This window comes from Nothoprocta perdicaria, unplaced genomic scaffold (assembly GCF_003342845.1).
Source record: "Nothoprocta perdicaria isolate Ctin4 unplaced genomic scaffold, notPer1 scaffold_185, whole genome shotgun sequence".
Classification (NCBI taxonomy): domain Eukaryota; kingdom Metazoa; phylum Chordata; class Aves; order Tinamiformes; family Tinamidae; genus Nothoprocta; species Nothoprocta perdicaria.
The window spans coordinates 345,867-369,480 of record NW_020455038.1 but is presented as its reverse complement, the minus strand read 5'-3'; the positions used below and the strand labels follow the sequence as shown (position 1 = coordinate 369,480).

Here is a 23,614-nt window from a genome sequence, read left to right as displayed (position 1 = left end):
AGGACTTGCACCAATGACAGCGGGACTTACATTCCAGCACTGAGAGGAGAATCGAGCCCTTAGGTTCCAGGCTTGCAACAGCCCTCCTGGTAGCAAATAGTTTTAAAATCATGTGTCTGTGCACACATGTGAGTATGTATATTTACAAAAACAACCGTCTGATGGTACAGAGAACAAATACCCATTTAAACTGCTAATCCCAACAGGAAAAAGATTAACTTTGCAGCGTGGGAGGGAAGAGGTTGAAGTTGCACAGGAGAGATGTATGAACCCCGTCCTGGCCCTGGCAGACCCAGCAGGGCCCGGCCACGCAGGCAGGCGGCAGACCTGGTCCTGCTGTCCTTGATGGCCAGGAACATTAGTCACTGAAATGGACACCCTTTTGTAAGTGAACTATGTGAACCATGACTCCAATATGCTTGGATGGATGTGGGATTAGGAAGGAGTAGGATGTTTAAGCAATGCTTGCCTTAGAGAGGCTTCTGGGATGCTGGGAGGAAACTAGGCATTGAGATTGAGAGACTTTGATCTAACTAGTGTTTCTAAAATAATTTGTTTCTGCTCTAGCAGGCTTTTTGATAATATACATCTATGATATGCTCTATTYGAATATTTTCTTAAAAAATGCTGAAAACTTTTTTCCTATTTGAGAGTTATCTACAAGAGGTCTTCATAATATTATCTTTCTTTTTATGTGTCTAGTCCTAACAAATATCAGAGAAACATGTCAGATGCTACAATTTAAACTTTCATCATATCTGAAAGTATACATCTCTTTTAAAGTGTATTTTCAACATGAAAAGAGCTAAAATCACAATTATATTCCATTGCGTAATGTGTGTGAAATCAAGACCATTTGCATAGTTTCCAAACTGAAACTTCGGAAAATAGCCATTTCATTAACAGGAAATACTATTTTACAGATGGGCTCTCCCTTCACACTTCTTCGGCATGGCCTAATACATACTTGAGAGTCCGTAAGTATTGTCAGTTTCTTCATCTAAAAGCTAACTTCTGGAAAATTTCAGATTACAATTATTTTATGAATCACAAGCCATTTTCCTTAATCTTGCCAATTTTAATGAAGAAAAACATCAGCATTTCAATGTACAAAAGTCCAATAAAATGTGATCTTTTTTAAAATTAGTGAATGGGTACCTAGTGAATTGGGTCAAACTCATTCAGTAACAAAAGTCCTCCAATTTCCACTAATAGAAAAAAAATGTTTTGTCTATAGGATAATGACAATCCAGAAATAAATAGCTATAAATACATTCATTGTTCCTATTCCAAAAATAATCACATAGGGAAGACACAAAATTGAAATTATTTGAATGTTTCTTTACAATGAGATATGGGCAAGTTACAACAGAGTGACTCAAGGCAGGAAAAGAACAAGTAGGGAATAAACTGGTCCAGTATTGACATTCATGAAACATACCAGTTAGCATAATTCTGCAGTTAATTCATCCTTAAAATGACACTACTCAGTTGATTTTTTTATTTGCTTCAGGTATACATAATGAAAGCAGTTTCCTTTGCATCTTTGCTGAGGATAGGTATAGTACCCTGGAGACACTGTAACAACCCCGTTCAGTATGCATGTGCGTATATATAATTATATACAAATAATCATGCATCCACACACACATTTGTATATCAACACTGCATGTGATGGTTAAATCCATCATCATTCATCATTGGCAGCACTTGTTCCTCTCACTTGGCCTTGATTACGTAACTGTGGGAAAAGAAAATACACAATTAAGTATTAACAGTTATTTCAAGAATTAAATTCCAAACAGGTGATTCCATTAATTTCCAAGAAAAATAGGGCAGGGCAGTCAAAACATCACCAACACTGAGCAATGTCATGCCAAAGCAGTGCAAGTTCTGTAAGGAAGCTGTAATTTGGGACCAGCCTCCTCACTGAGGGACAGCAGCTCCGGTCCTTCAAGATCTTCACACAGATCAGCAGGAGTGGAAACCTGCTGTGACTGGGAGATCCCACCTGTGGTGTTAAAATGGTCACAGTGGAAACGCCAGCATTGAAGTATTGAACACAAATACTTAAAAAGTCTCCAACTTTTGGACAAACTGCTTCCTGCAGGAACAATTTTAACACAATTTAGTATTTATACTAAATAAATTTCTGGGGTGAATTTTTTAAAAATTAACACGCTTTGAAGATATCAGTCCAGAGTTTCTCTATCTTATGTGGACAAATCTAGACTGAGCGAGCAGCAAAATGACACTCACTGCCTTTTCTGATTTGTCCCCAGAAAAGAACTTGCAGAACTTGTTTCAGAGCTCAGTGCGAGCAGAGTGACAACGACCAGGGCATGCATTTGGGCTCTCTGCACTAGGTAAGCACCAAAGAAGGGGGTACAGGGCTGACAGGTAACGCAGTCTGCAACTGGACCGAGCATCTGCACAGTCACCACAGTGCCGTTTTGTGGTGAAGGTCTCTTGTGCACCTGGGCCATAAAGGATGATGCCCAATTTTTGATCACATCAAGGTTATCACACAGGAGGCAGTCAGGTCCCAAAGTGTTACCTGGATATACACCCATTTAGATGCTTACTACCACCAACTCCCACCATTAACACATTATCAGCTTTTGTCCTTTTTCATCCAGCGGTTCACTTACACAGCTTGATTTGCCTCAGAACCTACAGAGAACTCCTCTAGACGTCAGCAGCCAATGTGCCTCGAACGGAACCCTTCTTACGCATCTAAACGTAAAATAAAACTGTGAGCTACCAAGTAAAGAACCTGTCTTGCTGTTGGTTAGTGAGAGAGAAGTAACGAGCCACATGAGCTTTCTCCAGGCAACAGCAACCAGGAACCAGCCCCAGCTGAAGTTCTGTGGAGACTGGACAGACACAGCATTTTTCACCCATACAGCAGCTGTAAATGATGCTTCTCAGATTAAAAGCACCTGTTGCTTTAGTGCTACGCCAGCTTCGTGAAACATCCCCAGAGCATTTCCACTGCTGTAAAGGCAGGTGACCGTGCTTGGCAGGTGCTTCTCCACCACACCCCGGCCAGCTGATGTGTATTTAATGAGGCGAGGCGCAGGTGCTCCTCATCAACATGGCCAGATGCATAAACCATCAGGTGAAAGATAAAGAAAAACATAAGAAAAGAATGTGCTGGGAGAGGGAAACTCTAGAAGAACACTTATGAGAATTCAGGGAGTAATGAAAAAGTAACAAAAGCAGAAATCCTTACAGGAAAAATTGACCGAAGATGAAGAACAGGATTAACAAAAGAACTGAAATGTGTACAGAATCTGGAGATTAGTTCAAACCAGGAAGAAAGGATTTTAATGAGAAAGAGAATAGTAACAGAAAGTGATGTGTCGTAAGCAAATGTAATGCTGCCAATAATACTAGATACTGGCTTGCTTTCTGCAGTGCTTTTTTTTGTTTGTGGGTTTTTTTTTTTTTTTTTTTTGGTTTTGTTTTTTGTTTTTTCTTTTTAAGCATCATAAAACTGCATAGTGTCAAAAAAAGTGGAATATTTCTTCCCAAGGTTGAAAGCACGGAGATATTCTTGGCATACTAAGTACCTTACCACTAAGCTCTTTTTCTTATGGGTTCCAGGTTATAAAATAAATGTTTTGTGGCTTATTTAGGATATAATGAAAGTTACTGTTTATCAAAATGGACAAAGTAGTTAGATATAAAACACAAAAACAAATTATTTGATATAGATTAGTGTTCACTTTGTATTTGCAGTGAAATTTTTGCCTCTAGATCGTTATTCTCCAATAATGCATCTCATCACAAAAATCTGGGGACTGTATCATTTATAGGTGTTTGTTAGTATCACTATTATAAACACTCAAGAAAAAAAAAATACTGCAATAGTAGGTCCCCACTCCTCTCACATTCACAATACATACAGAAAAAATGTGTTAGTGCTAATGCATTGCTGTTATTGAAAAAAAATCCTGATGATAAAGTCTTGCACAACAAACTACTTGAAATAAATTATTTGCCTTGCTGTACTTGCAGAAGTTTACTTGCAAAACAGTAAAATATTGGGGAAAGATTTGCTCTTTAAGATCAGGTATCAATGTTACCCCAAACCAAGAGATAGAGGTTTCACTTAAGAATTTAATAGAAGTAGCAAATACTTTGCTATCGATACCCTATTGTAGTGATGACGCATAGTGAAATAAATTCAGTTCCTTTTTACTCTCCTCTAGGAGACAATATTTATAAAACAAGCTGTTTCGCAGGAAACAAAACAATACAGAGCATATCCTGTTTGCGCAAGAAAATCATTCACAACTTATTTCTGACATAATATTTTGCAAAAATGTACAAAACTCAGTTACTTACCACAGAAAAATGTGACCCGTAACTTTCTCTACAGAAGACTGACATCTATAATCCACACAGATGTAAAAGGGAAATTTTCTCATGCACACATGTGCGTGTCAAACACTGGTTACTCTCTCCAATATATATCTTGCATGTACTCCTCACACTGCTGCTACTTCTCAGAGAAATTAGATGAAGTTTGTTTCATTTGAAATTAAGAACTAAAGGTATGAAAAGGAGAACCCTTTGGATAAAAGCCAATTATAAGGAGGAAATCAGTTACTATTCCTCCTTCACATCCGGCTGTCTCCAGGAACAGGTTCTGGCTATACGATAAAGTATAGAAAAAGAAGAGTCCCATGTGTTTTTTCAGAACACCTGCCATAAACAAAAAAATCCAGAAACCAATGAGAGTAGTGTGTTTGTGAGAAGGGGTGGACATCATGCTTTTTCAAAACATCTTTTCTGGAAAGTGCCTAAGCAGACAATCCCTTCAGCTTAGCTGCAAAGGAAGTTTGTTTTACTAGCTCAGAACATCTACCTTTTCACACACACAGAGGGAGGAAGCACTTCCAGACCCCAGAAGCATCCCCAACGCTACAGGCAGTTCACGATGCCCACACGTGAAGAGCACAGCAGCTGCGGGTGGACAGGGAGTTACAGCTAGTGCTGAGACCAAGAGCAAAGTTGTGCCAGGCCTGACGCACAGAGCACCTCAGAGCCACCATCAACTACAGGTGTAGAGCACAAGGCAATCTGTTTAAGGATGTCTGGAAGCTGGAATGAGTTAAACCATGCAAAAATCAAATCATAGCTGAGGGCACACATTTCTTGACAGAACCAAGACATCAGACAGAAAGTGACAAGCTGAATGGGTTTGGGACATAAAACTGGCATGGCAGAACAGCTGCGAATTAGAATTGTGACTTCACAGACTGCGAAGAATCTAAAAAGCATCAGGATTTAAATTGAGAAAGGCTCTCACCAAAAGGTCATGCTCGGGGAGAGTGACTAGAAAAAAAAGCTCCTTGACTAGCCTATAATGTACCTGTACACCTTAAAAGAAAGAGCAGGGAAAGTCCTCTTTGGGCAAGTGTCCTTCTAGACAGTCAGTGCAAAGGCAGATCAGACTACATGCATTTGGTCTTGGCGACCGCCAAACCATGAAATTGAGACCATCTTATGCCTGTTAATTTTATCAACTACCTTTTTGCAGTTTAAGGTCTCAGTTGTGTTATGCTAATCAGGATGAGTGCAACTCCTGTCATGTGACACATACAATTTGATTCAAGACATGTCTGAAGAGAAAATAATCAGTTCTAATAATGATTAGCAACTAAACAGAGCAAGACATATGGTAGAAAAGTGAGATGACAGCTCTGAGTTCTAACTCAAAAGTGATAAAAACAAATTACTGAAGAGGACTTTGTGCAATGGGTATGACAACATATATAAAGAGACGCTCAGTGCAGATATTCTGCATTTAGGGACTTCTCATAAGCATCTACCTTCCAGCAAGCTCCAGCGCAACATAACGCAGAAGCTTCAAGTATGCAGACGCTTCAAGAGCATGGGTCTGCCCAGGAAAATTACTACAGCAGTCRCGGTGTTTATCAGCAATGGCCCAAACACATGCAAGGAGATGGATATTATTCAACTTGCCTCAGTTCCTGAGCAGTCTAAATGGCAGAGCTATGGACATGCAAACATCGATCTCAGAGTGTTCTTACCGCTTCCAGCTCCTTTTGTGTTTCATCCTCCATTCTCCTAATGTCTTCCATAGTCAGATCAATCCACTTGTCAATCCAACAGAACAGCTGGCGATGAAAGTTGGTAAATATCCTTTTTTCTTGCTTTAAGAAGATAAATGAACATTAGATAACACGTCTACATTTTGCCAGACTGCTGAAGTGACTGCAATTATTCTATCTGAAGAGCTATAATCCTTAGGCAGGTATGTGCTGTTTCACAGTGCTACAGTTCAGTTTCTCCACATTCAAAGATCCTAATCAACATATAAACTGCCCAAACTACCACAATTGTCAGTTACATCTCAAAGTATTAGATTATACCTTACTTATAACTGGTAACTAAGCATTCAGTTCCAGCAAAATCAGAGTTAGTACAAACATTAAAAAAACCACTTTCATAAGAAAATTAGTTCCATAATACTAGAAAAACACTAGCACATCTTGTACACAACTACTAACCTGAGAAAAAACGATTCAGAGAATTCTCCTTCTGTAATACATTCTGGCTGGCATAGTCAAGGCTTAAATTTATATGACCGAATCATGGCTGCCATTTTCGCTTTTTTAGCTTAAAAAATTATTCTAGTACTGCCAACAAAACCCCATCACTGGCAGATACAAATAATTCTCATTGCTGAAGAAATGAAGTGACCTCAATTGTAAGCAACAAAAAACGTCCTCACCTCCCCTCTCCAAAAGCCCCATGCCAGAACAGAACCAGCCTGCCCAGATGGCCCCACCGCCCCCACGGATCCCACCCAGCAACACCCAGTTAGCGAGAAGCACTCACCTTTTGAATAAAGTTTTCAACTTTGTTCTGCAGTCCCCACCATTTAAACTTGATAGTCACCAACTTGTAAGCACACATCTTCGGACAGTCTTCATCAGTTGCTAACTCTTTCTGTTTATGGATAATTGGAAAAATTTGTTTTTTTTTAAACAGATTTCAGACAAATGTACTCGATAGGTTTATTGGAAATTATCACTCTAATTTTTAGTAAATGGTGCACTATACTTTGGAAACAAAGTGTACTACGGACTAACAAATATTGTTAGGCTAAATCTGTAAGAAATTCTATCCATGCTGTAGACATATGCTATAAATTTAAGTTTTAACATTGCTTTTAATTTCATGATTTACAAAGTCATACATTTTCTAGGTTTTCTTTGGGACAATGATGCTTAATTACAACAGCTGACACCAAATTACTTTATACTTTTGGACCTGTTGCCAAAACACAATTACAATTTGAGCTGCTATCTCATTACAATGTTGGAAAACACATACAGTGAAAAAAAACCAAAACTTAATGTCTCCCATTATCCCATCTCACTCTCACACAAGGCAAGGCTGGGGAGCTCTAGGTGACTGGGCCAGAAGTGTAGGGTTTTATCCAGAAGCAGAGGAAATTTCTGAACTAGAGTTACATTCTGTCTCTGGATAGACAAACAGCAGAACCAAGACTGTATAGACATATATAGATTGTGTACATATACCATATATATGGTACTACTAAACTCCAACTCAACATTATATAGTTCCTATGGAATATAATACCCCTCTATTGATATACAAGACACCTTAAACACTGACAATCAACTTGTCCCCATACAGTTAAAAGTTTTGATGCAAGGGAGACATTAAAAGACAATGAAAAATTGAGAGACAACTATGAAAAAAATAAAACAAAAACCTGCATTGAATATTCTCAATTAGTATACTCTCTTAGCACTCTGAGCTAAAGAATCACTGCTGCCTGGATGTGTGACAACAACTTACAGCACCAAACCTCTGCAGCATGGAAGTTATGAACAAAGCTCATGGTATTCTAGCACTCTGCTCACCTGCTTATTTTTGAAATGTTCATGCTCAAGTTTAACTAGAGAGTATTATTAAGGCAAACTTAGAGAAGGGTCTGGATCTCAATAGCAGCTGCTTCTGTGCAGGTCACTAACCAGTCACGCACGCCTCCCAGCACCCACAAGTCCCAGAAGTGGCAGAGCTTTCTGCCACAACACAAGCTTGAACACACTTGCTGACTCTCAGAAATCCACACATTTTCCTCTGGGAACATCAGCAGCCACCGAGTTACAGAGTGTCTTGTGCAAGCAGTCAGTACTTAAGTGCTCAGCTGTGCARTTGTTGCTGCTGAATTCCCACAGAGCCACCGCAGCGCTGCAGTGTCTGTGCGATTGGACTGTCACAGGATCAACCTTCATCATCTTGAAAAGACAATGTAAGGAACAGCTATAATAGCCCCAATTAGGTCAGCGGTATACAATGACTGCACCCTCAGGTCCAATTAAGACGAATTAAAGCATGTGGAGCACTCCAAACATAGTTTCACTAGTATTTCTTTTGACAATGCAGCTTGAGGGCAGAGATGTGCCAGCTTTAGCAGTCCACACCACTTCTGCTCCACTGATGCATCACACCTCAGTTGCTCTGTTACAGCTGCCTGCACGGCCACATCATTTCCCAAACCCTCACAAATTCAGCCTGCTGTCTCTTCCATGCGGCATTCAAAGCCCTGCACCAGCTCCTTGAGAAGGTTGGAAAGGCAGGTACAGCACTGAATGGTTAAGTGTTGGACAAGTGTCCCTGCAGCCAGAATCTCACTCCGCAGAGACACAAGAGCCATTAGGTCCTTAAATTCTAGGTGCCTCAATGTTATGATCTTAAATGAGCTGGTAGCTCTTACTACTCACTGTTTACTGGGCAAGGTGAAATAAAATAACACCATGATTTTCAGACCCTAGATTTTGCTTACATTGCTGTAAATGAAATGTTGTAATTACAATAATGGCAAATTGTGCATATTAACAGCTTCAAGATACCAGTTCCTTTTTTTAGGAATTCAATAAAGGAGGCTATACACAGCTGATCACTTTGACATGTTTATTTCTCTGATAACTATTTATTTGCAAAATTCAGTTTTATGCCAAAACAAGCCCAAAGCAGTATGAACTATAGGAACAGGCTGGTGCTTCTCAGTGCAGTCATTCATCTGAAAACCCAAGATCAACTCTTGTTGATAACTGCGCAGAATCACAGAAACTGCCCCAAAGGTTGCGATTAGTCTGAATGACTATCAGTGATAGCTGTGTCCTGGACAATGCCCACAGGAATATAGGCTAAAATTAGAGCACCATAAAGATCACTCATTCCTAACAGAGGGGAAAAAGAAACAGGTCCTTCTTGCCTGTATAACAGATTGGTTTAATTGTAGGGCAGGAAAGTTATGATGCACTGTAAAACAATTCTTGCATGTCTTCAGTGTTTCTGCTTCATCTTTTGAAGGCTTCTACAGATCTCTACAAATCAGAGCTGAAGCCATTGATGAAAATTATTTTGTGAAAGAGTATATTCTAACCAGTAACTAGGGACTCTAACCAGTAACTAGGGACTAACAACTGACAAATGGCCTCTATATTCACTCTGCTACACCGCAGTGAGTTTTTCTACAAAGAAATATGATGTAGTTGAGTATGTTTTGCTCTGTGCTGGAAATACACAGATGACTTCTGCTCACTGGGTAGGGAAGGAAATGCTGACAGGTTTTGCAGTGCTGCTCAGGTGTGGCTGAGTTTTAGTTGGAGTACACTGATCTACAGCAACCTTGCATCTAAATTTCAGTGCTGTTTCAAGGCTCAGGAAAGAGATTTTAGGAGAATTTATTTCAAGATAAGATCATCTCTATGTCTGTGGCAAATATCTTAGGCTAAACTGTCAGGAGAACTATTTAGTGGGTAGTAAGAAATTATGAAAATGATGTAAGGGTGTCATTGACATCTGGATCAGTACTTACTGTGTTGCCTACTAAACATCATTCTTAAAACATGATTTTCCTGTAGCTCAATATGCAAACACAGCAAGTTTATACTGGGTGTGATTTTAAGTGGTATGACAGTCATATTGATGACCAATAATGTAAAGTTGTTTATGTAGAAAGGAAGCACTAATGCAGAATATCTTTTGCAAAATTTAATATCCCTTTAAAATAGACTTCCCACACTATCCATTAACAGTAGTATGAAAATCTAGCACAGTGCATCTTGGTCGGATTTGACAGGGGGAGAGAAGGGAAGAGAAAAGCAGGTGATGTTAAGCAAGAAGCATGCACTTTAAGAAAATTTATTGTAGAAAGGCTTGGGTAACTGCAGTCATGAAAAAAAAGTGGTGGTTTTACCTTAAAACAAAAGTTTTGGGTCATTTTCCCATGGTTACAGAGAAGCTACTTAAAGAAAGTTACTAAGTGATGAAAGAGCATGGAAAGGTAATTCCCAAATCAACCCAGATTACGTATCTCAAGCTAAGAATTAAGATTATGGTGGATGCATTTGTGCATGCACACATACACACAGTGCATTATCTTACAAAAGTAAAATAATTTACTTATGATGAAATGTTGTAGGTTGTACATTACACATATACCACACAAAAAAATAAAATTAGGTGTTCAATAGGACAAAGTAAAGATGGCCTGATATTTGTTACTAAATTCTGCTAGTTTTTGATCATCCTAGATAAAACATACATATGGAGGATCCTTTACTTGGCTGTAAGAAATACAGCTATAATCATTTCAATATAAGGAAGATTCCAATTAGTTTTTTTGCATTTTAATTTACCTCCAACCACTAATAGTCTGATGGCTCACGGAATTTATTGTAGTGCATATGCAATTTTGAATCTTCACTAAGGATAACATCCATCTCATTTGATTTGTATAGCTTTTATTGCATTTTTTTAAACTTGCTCTTCAACTAAATTGTTTTATTTGTAATAGTAATATTAAGCAACTTTATGTACTAACACAATCAGAATGTGCAGAGTACCACTAGTACTAGTCTCTAAGGCACTGTGAGCAGTTTTTTTTAAACCAACTCAGACATTGTAAGGTTATAAAGTCAGGTCTTAGTACCTTCCAATTTGGCCCCAAAGGTCCTCTCTTGGTCTTAACAGACTGGAATAATGCAGGGTCTTCATCATCTTTGTAGTCCTATAATACAAAAAGGAATTGAGAGTCAGAAAAAATGCATTCACGTCTCATTTTATAAATAAGTCTTAACAAGGACAAAAGAACAAAAAGAAAGAAAGAGGTATGCCACCAAAAAGCAGCACCTGGCATTTTCTCCACTCCTGCGTCAGAGAGTTGCCACAAGGAATCACAGTTGTAAACTGCTTCACAGATGAACTAGAACTACGCATTTACCTTCCTAATGGATCCCCTGTATTCCAACTGAAATACTGCGAGTCTCAAGACAAAAATGATGGAACAAATGGGTTTCTGAATACTACAACTGAAATATCTGTATTTTGTGTGAGGTCACTGAAAGCATCCAATTACATCTCGATTGCAGAAGTGTCGTGGCTTGAAGAACTAGTTTTTCTAGACAACTGAATTATAAAGTTTCTGTAGACAAAGGCATGAACATAAGCTTACTTAAACCCCAGCAGGGTAACATTACAGAACAGGAATTGTCAGATTGGGCTACACCTGGTCTATTCTAACCCAATATTCTGTCTCAATGGCCAGCAACAGATGCTTCATGGAGGATACAAATAATCCACTGACACAGCCACCAACCCAGGGAGTAAACTGTTTGGCCTTCAGCACTGGTTCTTCCTAGAAAGGGTGTAAACTTCTCAGTGATTCAGGTTCGTGTTAACTAGGTGTTTCTTTCCATCTTCACTCTTGGCCTCAGCTGCACCCTGTGGTAATTAGTGACTAATGAATTATGAACTGTGCAAAAGTATCCCTCTCCCCCACTGTTTCAAACTGCTTGGTATATATTTTTTTCATTTCATTGGCTTCCCTATTATTCTTATATTGAAATGGAAAAACTGAACTTTTTTTTTTTTTTTTTTATTTCCTCCCCACAATGATTATCTTTATTGACTGGAAAAATCCCACACAAATCTGAGTACAAAAAGCCATACAGAAAAACCCTCTCGCCAGCTTTCCTCAGTCCTCCCAGGACAGCCCCATTTCTGTATCTTTTATGTGCAGCTCACGTCAGTTGAGGAAATGGTGCTATATCATATACAGTACAGGAACTGTTACAGTAGTCTAGTCTTTAAGCTGGCCTAAGAATCAAAGATCATGTTTAACACATGACAGTTTTCAAATTCAGATTCTTTTAGCATGAAGAAAGGAAGGCTGCTTCTAAATTGAAATTCCAAATCCACAGATCCAGCCTATTCAAATTATAGCTGACCTGCAATATTTAAATCATTACTTACTAGTGCTTTCACAACCATTTTGACATCTACAAGGAACTGGAAAATCCAGGAAGTCTTGTCAAATGAACCTGAAATCATTTACAGAAACTCTGCTCTTATTCCCTAATCTTTTCTTATCCCCAGTTTTTTCATGGTACTCTCGCCTCTTTAACTGCACCTATCTACACAACGCTTTAAAACAGACTGAATAAATTGTTTTTAAGATTTTTGTCATCCATTATGAAACTAACATAACTAGAAAGCACTAATAGGTATCTAGATACATAGATAAAACTTTTATATATTAAGCATTCAAATATATATAAAGAACTAAGTAAATATTTTCAAAAACAAGAACCAGTCATCTCTAAGCATCTAAGCATCTCTATCAGATGCACCCTGACACTCTTCAATACTCATAAATCTCACATTAAATTTATAGCCAGCCCAATCAAGAGCTACTTCTCTTCAAAATTTAAGGTTTTTGTTTTAGGCTGGGGGAAATGAGGAAGCGATAGTAAGAGTTAAAATTAATGCCTATATGAACACACTAGTGAATGCCTATATGCACACACTAGTGAAAAAGCAGCGCGGCAGCCGCTTGTCGGCAGCACACAGGCCTGGGGCAACCGTCCTGCCAGACGGGAAAAAACATTTGCAAATCTGCACTGAAAGGAAACCAAACCGTGCTCCAAGAACTGTGCAACTGTGCCTGGCACAGGGACCCCGAGGCTGCCGCTGGGCTCCAACGCTCCGGTGGAGCTCTACAGCTCCCTAGGGAGGCCACCCTAGAGCATCCTTGAGAGGAGGACGACACAACCCGGCCTCTTTCTCTACTACGGAGTTCTGTGCAGGGAATTCTCTACATAATCGAGGAGAAGAGAGCGCCCCAAACACAGCTCATTGTGGGATGTAGCATCGAAACCCTCGTGTAGTAATTGAAGTCCTTTGATTTAATGACTGTCTCAAATTATCTGTAACCCATGCCTTTCACGTAGACAAAAAACACACTTTAATAGTGGATGCTATACTTTAGGAGTGTTCTGATCCATGAAACAACCTGGATGGCATTAAGACATGGAAGCACCAAAAGCATTCGAAGATAGAAAGCATAATACAATATTACAGAGACAGGGAACATTTTTTAACCATAATAAATAACTACAGTTTTATAAATCTGAGTGGTAAAAAGCTATTTGTTGAAAGTAGGCATTAAACAAGCAATTTTTTTTCCATAACATTAACCTTAATAATTTCATAAAATAATCCAGACTTATCACTAAATATTTTTATAATGAAATGCACACTTGGCTGGGTGCTTTTATGCAGCACTAGCTACTAAATAAATGATAAAAATGCCTCAAGCATAGCTGATAGTCTAAGGTTACAGTGAACACTTGTTCTTTTGAGATGTTTTATTTAGCATCAAGTACCATGATCTATATTTTTACAGAGATGTCAGTGACATCAGCTGTATTTTCATCAGGTTAGCATATGTTAACATACTTGTTTTAAAACCCTACAATCAGCAGCTGAATCTGTGCTAGGAAGAGCTCAAGGTCAACCCACCATATTGCCTTCAGCACAGTTACTACTGCTCAAAACAAGTGAGCGCTTGGGCTACAACTACTGAATCCTCTCATGAACAGTAGGCTGGTTTTCCAAGGACTGAATTTCACCTAACAAATGTCTCCCCGATAGAAAAACAATCAAGTTTTCATGGAGAAATGCACCTACCGCAAAATGATAAACCGCTACCGTTTAGGATTAAACAAATGTGATGAGCAAACCACGTGGAATCGCAGTGCACAGGTCTGAGCTGCAGACCTTATAAAGCAGGGGCTTTTGGTGATGCTTGTTCCTCCCCTTCGAGGACCCTGAACGCGGCTGCTGCCTGGGGGTTATCGCTCCCTATCCCGTGCAGCAATGGCGGGATGCTCACCCTCCCCAGCGCCAGCACTGATTGCTGCCCGCGCTCGAGTGACGAGGCCGGTAACAACTGCTAAGATTGCAGAGCACACATGCATTTACGAGGGGAAGTCACCTGAACGCGGGCTGCAAGCTTTGTGCTAGCTGCTATACCCCTACCTTGCACTACTCACTCCGAAAGACCCCGGCCCCTTCCCTTAAACCTCAGTGCCCTGCGGGGCCGCCTCGGGGCCGCCGCAAAGGTCTGCACGGAAACGCCCTGTGGCTGCAAATACTGAAGTGCAACTGAGCAACTTGACTTTGTGAGCACCACAGCGCGAAACCTAATGAAAGCAAAACAAAAATCTTATAAGTCAACAGGGTTCTTTAAAAGTAGTTAAACAGGCTTTACAAAACAAGCCTTTAACTCCAACAGAAAGACAGCTTCTATATTCAGCACAAGGCACACAGCACACAAGTGGTCTTGCCAAACGATTAATGTGATACATACTTGACAATTCAACATTTGCATTGCAATCTCCTTCCTGAAAGGATTAAAAAACAAAACAGGAATACCAACAAGTATCATTACCTCCAGGTGATAGGTTATTTATCCAAAATATGCCAAAAAGCCTGTATTTAAAATTGTGTAATTCACACAAAAACAATAAAAGAACAAAAAAAGCAACAAAAACCCACAACACTGTGGATCCTCATACATGTGTATTACAGCATACATACATACAGCAYGTGTATACCATACAAGACTACAGATGTGGTGCAAATGTTCAAGTACACCGTGCTAAGACAACTAAAGTAAGAACTCGTCTGATAAATGCAATCTTTACTTCAGCTTTTAAACTGGCTTACACATGCAACGGTGGTATTTAGTCAAATAATATCACAACATAAAGTAATACTAGCCCACTAGTCTACAATATCTGACAAAATTTGCCATCCTACCTCTCACCACACAAGAACATGGTTAAAATCAACCGTGCTCCTGTCTTTAGACAAGCTCAGCTGGAAACACTAGAAATGCATATTATTTACAAGCAAAATCTTGCAGTGAAAACAAAAATCCAAAGGATATATACAGGGCATAACATCATTTCCTATGCTAGCAACTATATACAGGAGCTTTGAACCAAGACATTTCCATACTCACTTAAACCAGGTTTTGTTAAGGACAGAAGGGGGAGAAAAAGAAAAGTCTAGATTAAAGTCTAGACGGACAAGAGCCTATTGTAAGAATTTGTCTCAATGCATAAAGCCTGCAGCATGCACAGAAGGAGACTGGACTAAAGCCAGAGCACAAATAAACAACAGTTCTTTGCAGAGTTTAAGGAAAATATCTGTGTAGCAAGAGCCTAACTCCGGACAGCAACAAGTCCTTCTTAGGAAGAAAAGTCAACATTGGAACAAGTAGAACAGCTACAAAATCCTGAAGCCCTTTTGAAAGCAGGACAAACAAAACATTACTTTGTAGCAAAGTAACAATGTGGAGTCAAAAACATCTCACAGAAATACACAGATATTGTTTCATTGCTTCAGGCACTTTCTGAAAAAATAAAATCAGTATCCTGTGCATGAATGCAACAAACCTATGTAGCTAGTTTTTTAGCAAGCTATAATAGTAAATTAGAGAGATTAGGAATCCAAGGATTTAAAAAGATTAAGAACCATGTATGATAAACCAATGATCATAACAAAGTTAGTCTAGGCGCTATTAGACGATTTTTTGCTGAGTGAGAAAGCTACTGCAGCCCTGCAATGCAGACTAGAAGTTAGGYCAAGACATCTCAACGGATCAGGACTAACAACGTTACAGAGGTGATACAGCCCCTTCCCACCGTGAGACCTGCTAGCGCAGCAAGTCCTGCTGATAGCTCGTTGTTCATTCTCCCCGGCACTGTCCAACTTGACAGCACATACACAGGCCAGAATGCTTTCAAGAAAGCTTTCGACCAGCTCAAGAAATGACACAGGTCTGGGTTCTTATCTGCAGAGTCACAACAAAAACTTCTTCAGTAATATAGAACTGACCGGGCAGGCACGCAGTTTCTGACTTTCCTATTCAATCTTTAACTGGCAGAGTGCAGATAGCAGTGTTGTTTAGTAGACACTACCTATTGTCAATTGTGGAAAAACAGACAAACAAATAGAACTCTACATACCAGCACGTTTCACTTATATGACCCAAAGTAAACATGCAAAGTAAATACCCCCAGCTCTGTGCACGATTCCAAGTCTCGTAACTGAAGTCTACTTCCCGCGTCCTGATGTGCAAGTAAAACATCCACGTATTCCAGGGCATTTAAATACGTCAGCTTGCTCTTATAACAAACATTTTATTACCAGTTCCTGAAGAGCCTTACAGCTAAAGGCCTGCTGTCAGGTTAACTATCACCTGACCTCACCTTTAAAACAAGGCACAAGTACAAAAGAAATTAAGATCAGCTCTCTTAAATTAGCACAGAAATAAAACTGCAATACTATTCTTTATACTAGAAGTTAGTTTCCATGGAAGAGACTTTTTTTATTACGCAATCTGGAAGAAAAGTAGGTACCCTAAAAAAAAAAATAGCTACAAAAAATGGTAATAGATAAGTACTTATAATAAATAGGTAATTATAACAAATGTAAAGGAATTACAATTTTCATCAGTGGAATAATCATAGAATCATAGAATGCTTAAGGTTGGAAGGGACCTCAGAGGTCATCTAGTCCAACCCCCCTGCTCACGCAGGGTCACCTATAATAATAATACAAAGTTTCAGCACACCACTATTTCTCTATGCAATATACAATTAAAAAGCAAGCAAGCTGAAGGTGTGCATCCTCACGACGAAACACAGCTTTTCAGAAGGCCTTGCGTCTACTGTCACGCTCTAAGCAAGCTAACATAGGATCTCCATGAACTCTTGGTTAAAGCGGCTGCCTTATGAATCTATGTCTATGCTCCATACAAAACTTCACTGAGTAACCATGTACTTTTACTGATAAAACCTCTTTGTCCTTAAGTTTTTGCTTCTTATACAAAGACAGCAAACTAAGCTCTCAAGGAACGAATCACAGGTGCCTAAGGACAGATGCTGGGTGTATGCAAGACACTTCTGTTCACCAAAATAATCATTAAAAAGTAAATCAAACATGCTAAATCAAAGTGGGTTTGTCAACAGCATTTTAGAAGAAATGAAAAGAATGATCTATTGTGAACGATTCTCCTCAACAAAGTTTTAAAGGAAAAAACACTTCTCTTGGACTTCAATGGCAAAACCTGATGGTTCSTACTGGGACTACCCTAATTCTATAGCAATGGACAAGCAAAAGAGCAGAACAGTTTAAATAATTTTTTACCAAGAAGTAGCACCAGGAGCACAGGAATAGACTGGTGAAAATACTGTGCTGTATCTTGAAGTACCAGCTGGGATAGATTCTTGCTCTTGATCTCACACAGCAACATGAACACACAAATACTTGCTTGATCAAATCAATTACTTTATCTACAATTAAGGTAAAAGCTGCACCTGTGCCAAAAGTCCGTCACCCTTGAAATAAAACTAAAACTCAGTAAATGAAAGTTACAAAAGCATTTACTGAATAGCTTCTGTTCAAGACAATTTTCATTTATCATTTTGGATAAAACCTACTGCATTTTTAGTTTATTCACAATCACCAGAAAGCATCAATGTACATATTAGCTGCATGTTAAAACTAGATCCCAGCAGCTGAGCATTTACTTACTCCTGGTTCTACTTGAGTTCTATCTGCAATGTCAATATGGACAACTTCAACGCTCTTCCACGTGTTTGGATCCAAATTGTGCACCTGCGAAGGAGAAAGACGAAAGATCTTTGCAACGTCATCTTATCAGAGTGGATGCAGTACGTATAAATGTCACAATTTTTTTTTCCTCGACTTCAGAGACTACAGTCTGAAAACCTCCCCTTTCTCCTTCCAACCTCTTAAAACCTCTAAAGCTACGGTTTAGTTCATTCACTAACCAATTTTAAAAATTTTAAATTAGCGGATTCATTAAACCTCCAGCTATTTTGGACTCAAGATTTAAGATCAAGCTGTATTCTTCTATCACATTCATGACAGCTGGTGAGATCAACCACCACTTAGAAACATTACTTATTCAATAAAAGACAACCTTTTTGATTTAAAAGTAAGCCTGCACAAATTCTGCAGCACAGATAACGGCAGGTTTCAATACCTTGACTAAATCTAGTTAGCTCCTTGAATCATAGGCCTGCCACATTTTGAATCTGGCTAAAGAACTCACGTTTTCTGATGTGCCCAGATCTGGTTTATGCCAGGTCTCAATTTTAATGAAGAAGTCATCTTTCATGTACTCGTTCTGTAAGAATTAAAATCAAACAGCGGGAGTTCAATTACTTCCTCTTTGCTTAACAGTTAGATAAATAGTGTGACACACACACACACAGTCACAAGTAAGCCTTGATTAGCAATATTTTCCTGTTTAAAAGCTAAAAAGACACAGTCTGCTTCCCTCACATAGAAATAAGCACAGTGCAATAACTCATATCTAAATCTGAGATATCATTATAGCATTAAGTAGTGGTTTAAAACCATAGTCATATTTAAGAAACACTACTCCAACATGCATACATAAAAATAGAAATAAGAATACTTTCTCAATGGCATCTCCCTTTCTCAACCCTGAAATTCTTTATCTCTATGTTTAAGTTCTCAAATGATTAGTAATACAGTAAAGCTAAAGCAACTGCAGATATATTTCCATAAAACTTTTAATAGAGACTGCATTCAGAGAAGCAGAAATGACAGGTAATGAGCATTACAAATTATTATATAGCATGATGAAGATCATAAAGGTCCAACCACCTCTGAACTGTCTGTGTAGAGAGTAACACAGAAGAACATTTCTATCCTCCGAAATGAGAAAGTAAATGCACAAGTGCATCATGAGGAGTCAGACTAAACACAGTTCACCAACTGATTCACAGCTCCTTATGCTGTGTCCATGAGGTGGCTATCTAAATCATGTGTGAAAGTGAGTAGATAAAGGAATTTAGGGTTAAATTGACCAAGATCCTTAAACAGATGAATGTCTTCATGTACTCCTTGCCAGCCGTATGCAAAAAATCCTAACTGTATGCTTGGACTAACCCATTTTAAAGCCAAGCAGGATTTCACTTTACAGAAGTAGGACTTTAGAAATGTAGAGACTGATTGTATTTCCACTATTCCTCTTAATTCAAGATTCTGTCAAAACCTCTGATTTGGCTTTTCTTTGTATTATGTCACACCAGGACTTACATTCTACAGCTGTACTGGTAAGTAAAGAAACAAAAAAAAAAAGATGTAGCAAGTGAAAGCTTTTTTTTTTCCTGACAAATTACAGTTATTTCTAATTACAGCAAAGTAGCAGACAAACATAGGAACAGGGAGCTCCATGCCAGAAATTCTGGCGAGACATATGTAAAAGCTCGGAGCTAGCTTGCTAGAGTCAAAGAGTCAATTCTAACAGCAATAACAGATTCAAAACAATTTTCAAAACCAACAACATAGGACTGATAGTAATTCAAATACTCACTGTCACAACTGGTCAATTGAATCACACGCAATGAAAAAGAAACAGAAAAATTATTAGATATAATAGTTTCTGACAAGTCTTATATAAAGTTTACTTTAAATGATAAGAAACATTGAAAAATAGTCTAACAGCATTTGTGTGCAAGTCAGCACACAAATCAAGTCAGCAAAATTCTATGGAATACAGTCTGCTAGCGTAAGCTTTAGAAGTTCCTTATGCAATACTTCAGACTCTTCAAAGATAAACCAAAGTAGAAGACCATACTCTCAGAAACTATGCAATTAAATGTATTAAAGCATCCACAATATTCTAACAAACCATGAGGTATCAAACACCTTCCTTTCAAGCAGTATCCGTATTTGGAGAAACAGTCAGCTCTTCAGTCTTATTTTGGGAACACTAAAAACAATAAAGCTACGCATGAACCAGTAAACTGGTTGGCAGGTTTCCTTTTCTAAAGCAGATACTTTCAGAATAGGAGAGCTCACAAAAGCAACATTAAAATTTGAAAAATATTTACCACTTGATGGCCCTCACTTTCACCTTAAACCATTAGAGAGTTTCTCTTAATAAAGCAGTGAAAATACGGTATGGGATGCAGGACATGCTTACTTGTTCTACAGTATGGATATGCATTCCAAGCCTTCTCATGAAACACCAAGGAGCCTTCTGGAGCAATCATCCTTACAAATCCAGGAACCTTACTGTAAAAAAGAAACATCATTCACATTTGTTAAATTTTTGCCAAGAGAAGATCCTCACTGATTTTTTTTTTCTTTTCATTCTAGTAAGATGCATGTATTTTACTCAAAGTTTTTAAAGAAATATGATGTACAAGTACCCTATAGTTAAATAGGCAGAAACTCCAGCATGTTACTGTTCCCAAAGTAATTAAAAGAAAATTAGAGAACCTAATCACAAAGTAATTAAGAGCAAGTTAGAAACCATTTTGGAAGCACTATGAACACAATGGAAGATGTGCTATCTACACCTTCTTTCCTTAAGCATATTGAAAGCGACTGCTGAGAGCTGGCACTAGCCAAGAGATCTCGTCTCCAAAGCCTCCAGCAAAACAGCAATCGAGCAGAGCAGGCAGCAGCTCCGCTCCCGCTCATGGGAGCACTCACACACACCTCACAAGCTACAGTGGTAGAAACAAGACAAGGTACCTCCAAGGATAGTAAAGGTTCCCCCTTCACTGTTAAACATTTCCCGGTCAAAACCAACCCAACATAACATGGATCAATACTTTTCTCACCTCTTTAAATGATAGATTTTGTGGGTATATTGGCCCTTTTCGTCATCCTTTTCATAAGGCTCATTTTTTAAGACTTGAATTCCTTCACCACCTCCTGTTTCATTTTTACTAGCTTCTGCCACAGAATAAAGTTGACCGACTTGATACTGAAAGGTTAAAAGAGGCAAAATTTCAACACTGAAATTAGACAAAACATTCAACATGCACAGAATTTACACACTCCCAATGAAAACCTGGTAGTGAATAAAGATGATTAGGAAAGAAAAGTAACATTCTATAAAGAGTATTAGGAAAATATGACAAAATATGGCAAACTACTTTGGTGGTTTGCCAGAATCAGATCTGTACACAACCTATTTCATATTAACATAGCACAATAAGAACAAAACTGTAGCAGAAAGGAGGTGTAACATTTTCTCTCAGAACTGTACTTGGATATCTGAGAGGGAGTTTCTGTACAATTTCAATTTTTGGTTTTAGATCCTGGAAGATGGTCCCTACCGTCCTGAAGTTCCTCAATGCCTTGATCAGCAGGACAGCGCCGCTCCAGCGCAGAGCAGCTCAATTCCCTTTTCTTTCTCATAGGCCACAGAGCGGCTCACAAACAGCTACAGATTCTTGCCCTGAAGGCGCCTGGCCCTTTGGAAACTCACTGATGTGCGAGAGCTTCGTTCTGCCTGGCTGGCAGGTTACACGTGTGGGGAGAGACAGATGCGCAGCAAAGGGAACATTTGGATCCAGGCTAGTCACCAAGCTCTGCCCATCCACCCCCCAGATAGCAGCGGGTAGGATGAGGACCTACCTCTTGCACTGAGCACGGTAAGACCACTCGGCTGAAAGAGCAAGAGAGCAAAATCAGTCAAGTTAAACAATAATCGCGTCCCATCTCTTCTGGCATCTGTATCTACAGATACCAATGGTAATAAAGAAGCATTAAAAGAAGCACTGTAATAAAGGAAGTATTAAAAACAGTTAACTCAAATTTTCTCTGCATAAATACCTCACACAGTAAAGCTGCATGGATATGAAGTAACAAACCCAAGTAAAATCCCATGCAAGATGTTTTACAAACAGGGACAGAAAAGGAGATTAATAATGTTAGAAGCAGCAGCAGAAGAGCCATAAATCCTAGAACTTAYTCCCAGCTCTGCCATAACTTTGCATTACACTGAAAACATTTAAACTTTGAGGTCTTAGTTTTTTTTCCTCTTTTGTTAGAAACAGCCCTGTACATACAGTTTAAAAAAGGACAAACGCACAGGCCCTGAGAGCCTACAAATGAATGTTGGCAATTACTGCAGTTATTAATCACTTAGCAGAACAACCAGAGCTCAATCCACATTTAGGTGGCAGAAGCAGGTGCATTTAGGCACAATGTAAATACCTGCACAGCTAACATCAGTGTCAGCAGATGCAAAAGTTAATGTTTCACAGCAAAAGGGTACTTAGACACCTAAGTTTTGCTTCAACTGGTATAATAAAATAGGCAAAGATAATGCAAATTATTACTGTTGCAAAACATCTTTAAAAATTTTAATACTGCAGTCAGCGCTCAACTCTGAACAGTCACCATTAAAACAATACTGAGCCCTCTGAATTCATTTTCTTTTTCAATGCAGGAATCATCTGCACATAACCAYATAGATTAGTTTTATGAGGAACAAATTACTGCTTTAAGTTGATGTTAACTCATTAACTAAGAGACTGACCATTAAGATTCAATGCTTCTACCTAACACTGAAATATCTATGTATTTCCATAGAGATAGATAAACAATTTTAAGCTAAACTTATCTAGAAGGCTAGCTTGTCCAGCGACAAAGAGGAGAAGTGTTATAGCTCATTTTCAGCATATTCAGCTTTCGCTGCTCTCAGCACTTTGCGGGAGGGCAGGTTTAAATAAAAGGGTTTCTATTTTGCTCCTGTCCAGCAAGGTGCTGGGCACCTAGCAGCCCCCAGGCAGAAGGGGCTGCACTGCTGYCGAGCGTCACCGCCGTCCAGCGCAGATGGTCTGAAATCCACCTCCTCCTAGAGTCCCCTGACAGCTTCCCTTCTCTCACTGCGTAAAAGCTTTTACTTTAATACATCTGTGTCTCATTGGAACAACTTTAAACTACAAAAATACTTTAGAGAGAAGCTGCAAAAACATCTGCCTTTGCAAATGTGAAATCATGGCAAGTTTCAAGCCAAATGGAGAGCTTGCATAAAGCACAGAAAGGGCAAAAGGCAACAAATCCAGCTCCCGCGGCGGGCCCAGCTCTGTGGCGCAAAGCCCCAAGCTGCTCCTAAAGCCGCCCGGTTGGGAGGCACAAACCCCCGGTCCTGGCGGAGGAGCTGCTGCCTCAGAGCCAGAGGAACCTTTACGGCCTGCGGGACGCGGGAACGTCCAGTGCAGTGACACACACCGGACCGAGGAACAGAGCCGCGCGCAGGAGCGGGGCCAACGCGGGCGCGCGGGGAGGCGGAGGGCGAGAAGGGGCCGCCCGGCGCGGGCTGTGGCGGCGGCAGGAGGGGGACGCGGGACAGAGCGCGGGGCTGGGCCGCCCCTCGCGG

At 39.4% G+C, this 23,614-nt stretch overlaps 1 protein-coding gene across 2 annotated transcripts in view; it reads right to left on the bottom strand.

The window, feature by feature from the left end:
- Positions 1 to 23,614, bottom strand: part of PITPNB (phosphatidylinositol transfer protein beta) — a 23,908-nt gene continuing 294 nt past the window's right edge. Inside the window, exons 2-12 of one of the 2 annotated variants that reach the window (XM_026036676.1) lie at positions 21,865 to 21,895; positions 21,063 to 21,208; positions 20,417 to 20,508; positions 19,805 to 19,812; positions 18,512 to 18,586; positions 17,968 to 18,051; positions 11,012 to 11,089; positions 6,877 to 6,987; positions 6,066 to 6,188; positions 2,652 to 2,736; positions 41 to 1,741 (exon numbers count right to left, since the gene is read on the bottom strand). In XM_026036676.1, the coding sequence (XP_025892461.1) occupies positions 2,689 to 2,736; positions 6,066 to 6,188; positions 6,877 to 6,987; positions 11,012 to 11,089; positions 17,968 to 18,051; positions 18,512 to 18,586; positions 19,805 to 19,812; positions 20,417 to 20,508; positions 21,063 to 21,208; positions 21,865 to 21,895 (796 nt within the window). In that variant the 3' untranslated portion in view covers positions 41 to 1,741; positions 2,652 to 2,688. Of the gene's footprint in view, positions 1,742 to 2,651; positions 2,737 to 6,065; positions 6,189 to 6,876; positions 6,988 to 11,011; positions 11,090 to 17,967; positions 18,052 to 18,511; positions 18,587 to 19,804; positions 19,813 to 20,416; positions 20,509 to 21,062; positions 21,209 to 21,864; positions 21,896 to 23,614 lie in introns of both variants that reach the window. The other variant, XM_026036675.1, reaches the window with a different exon arrangement.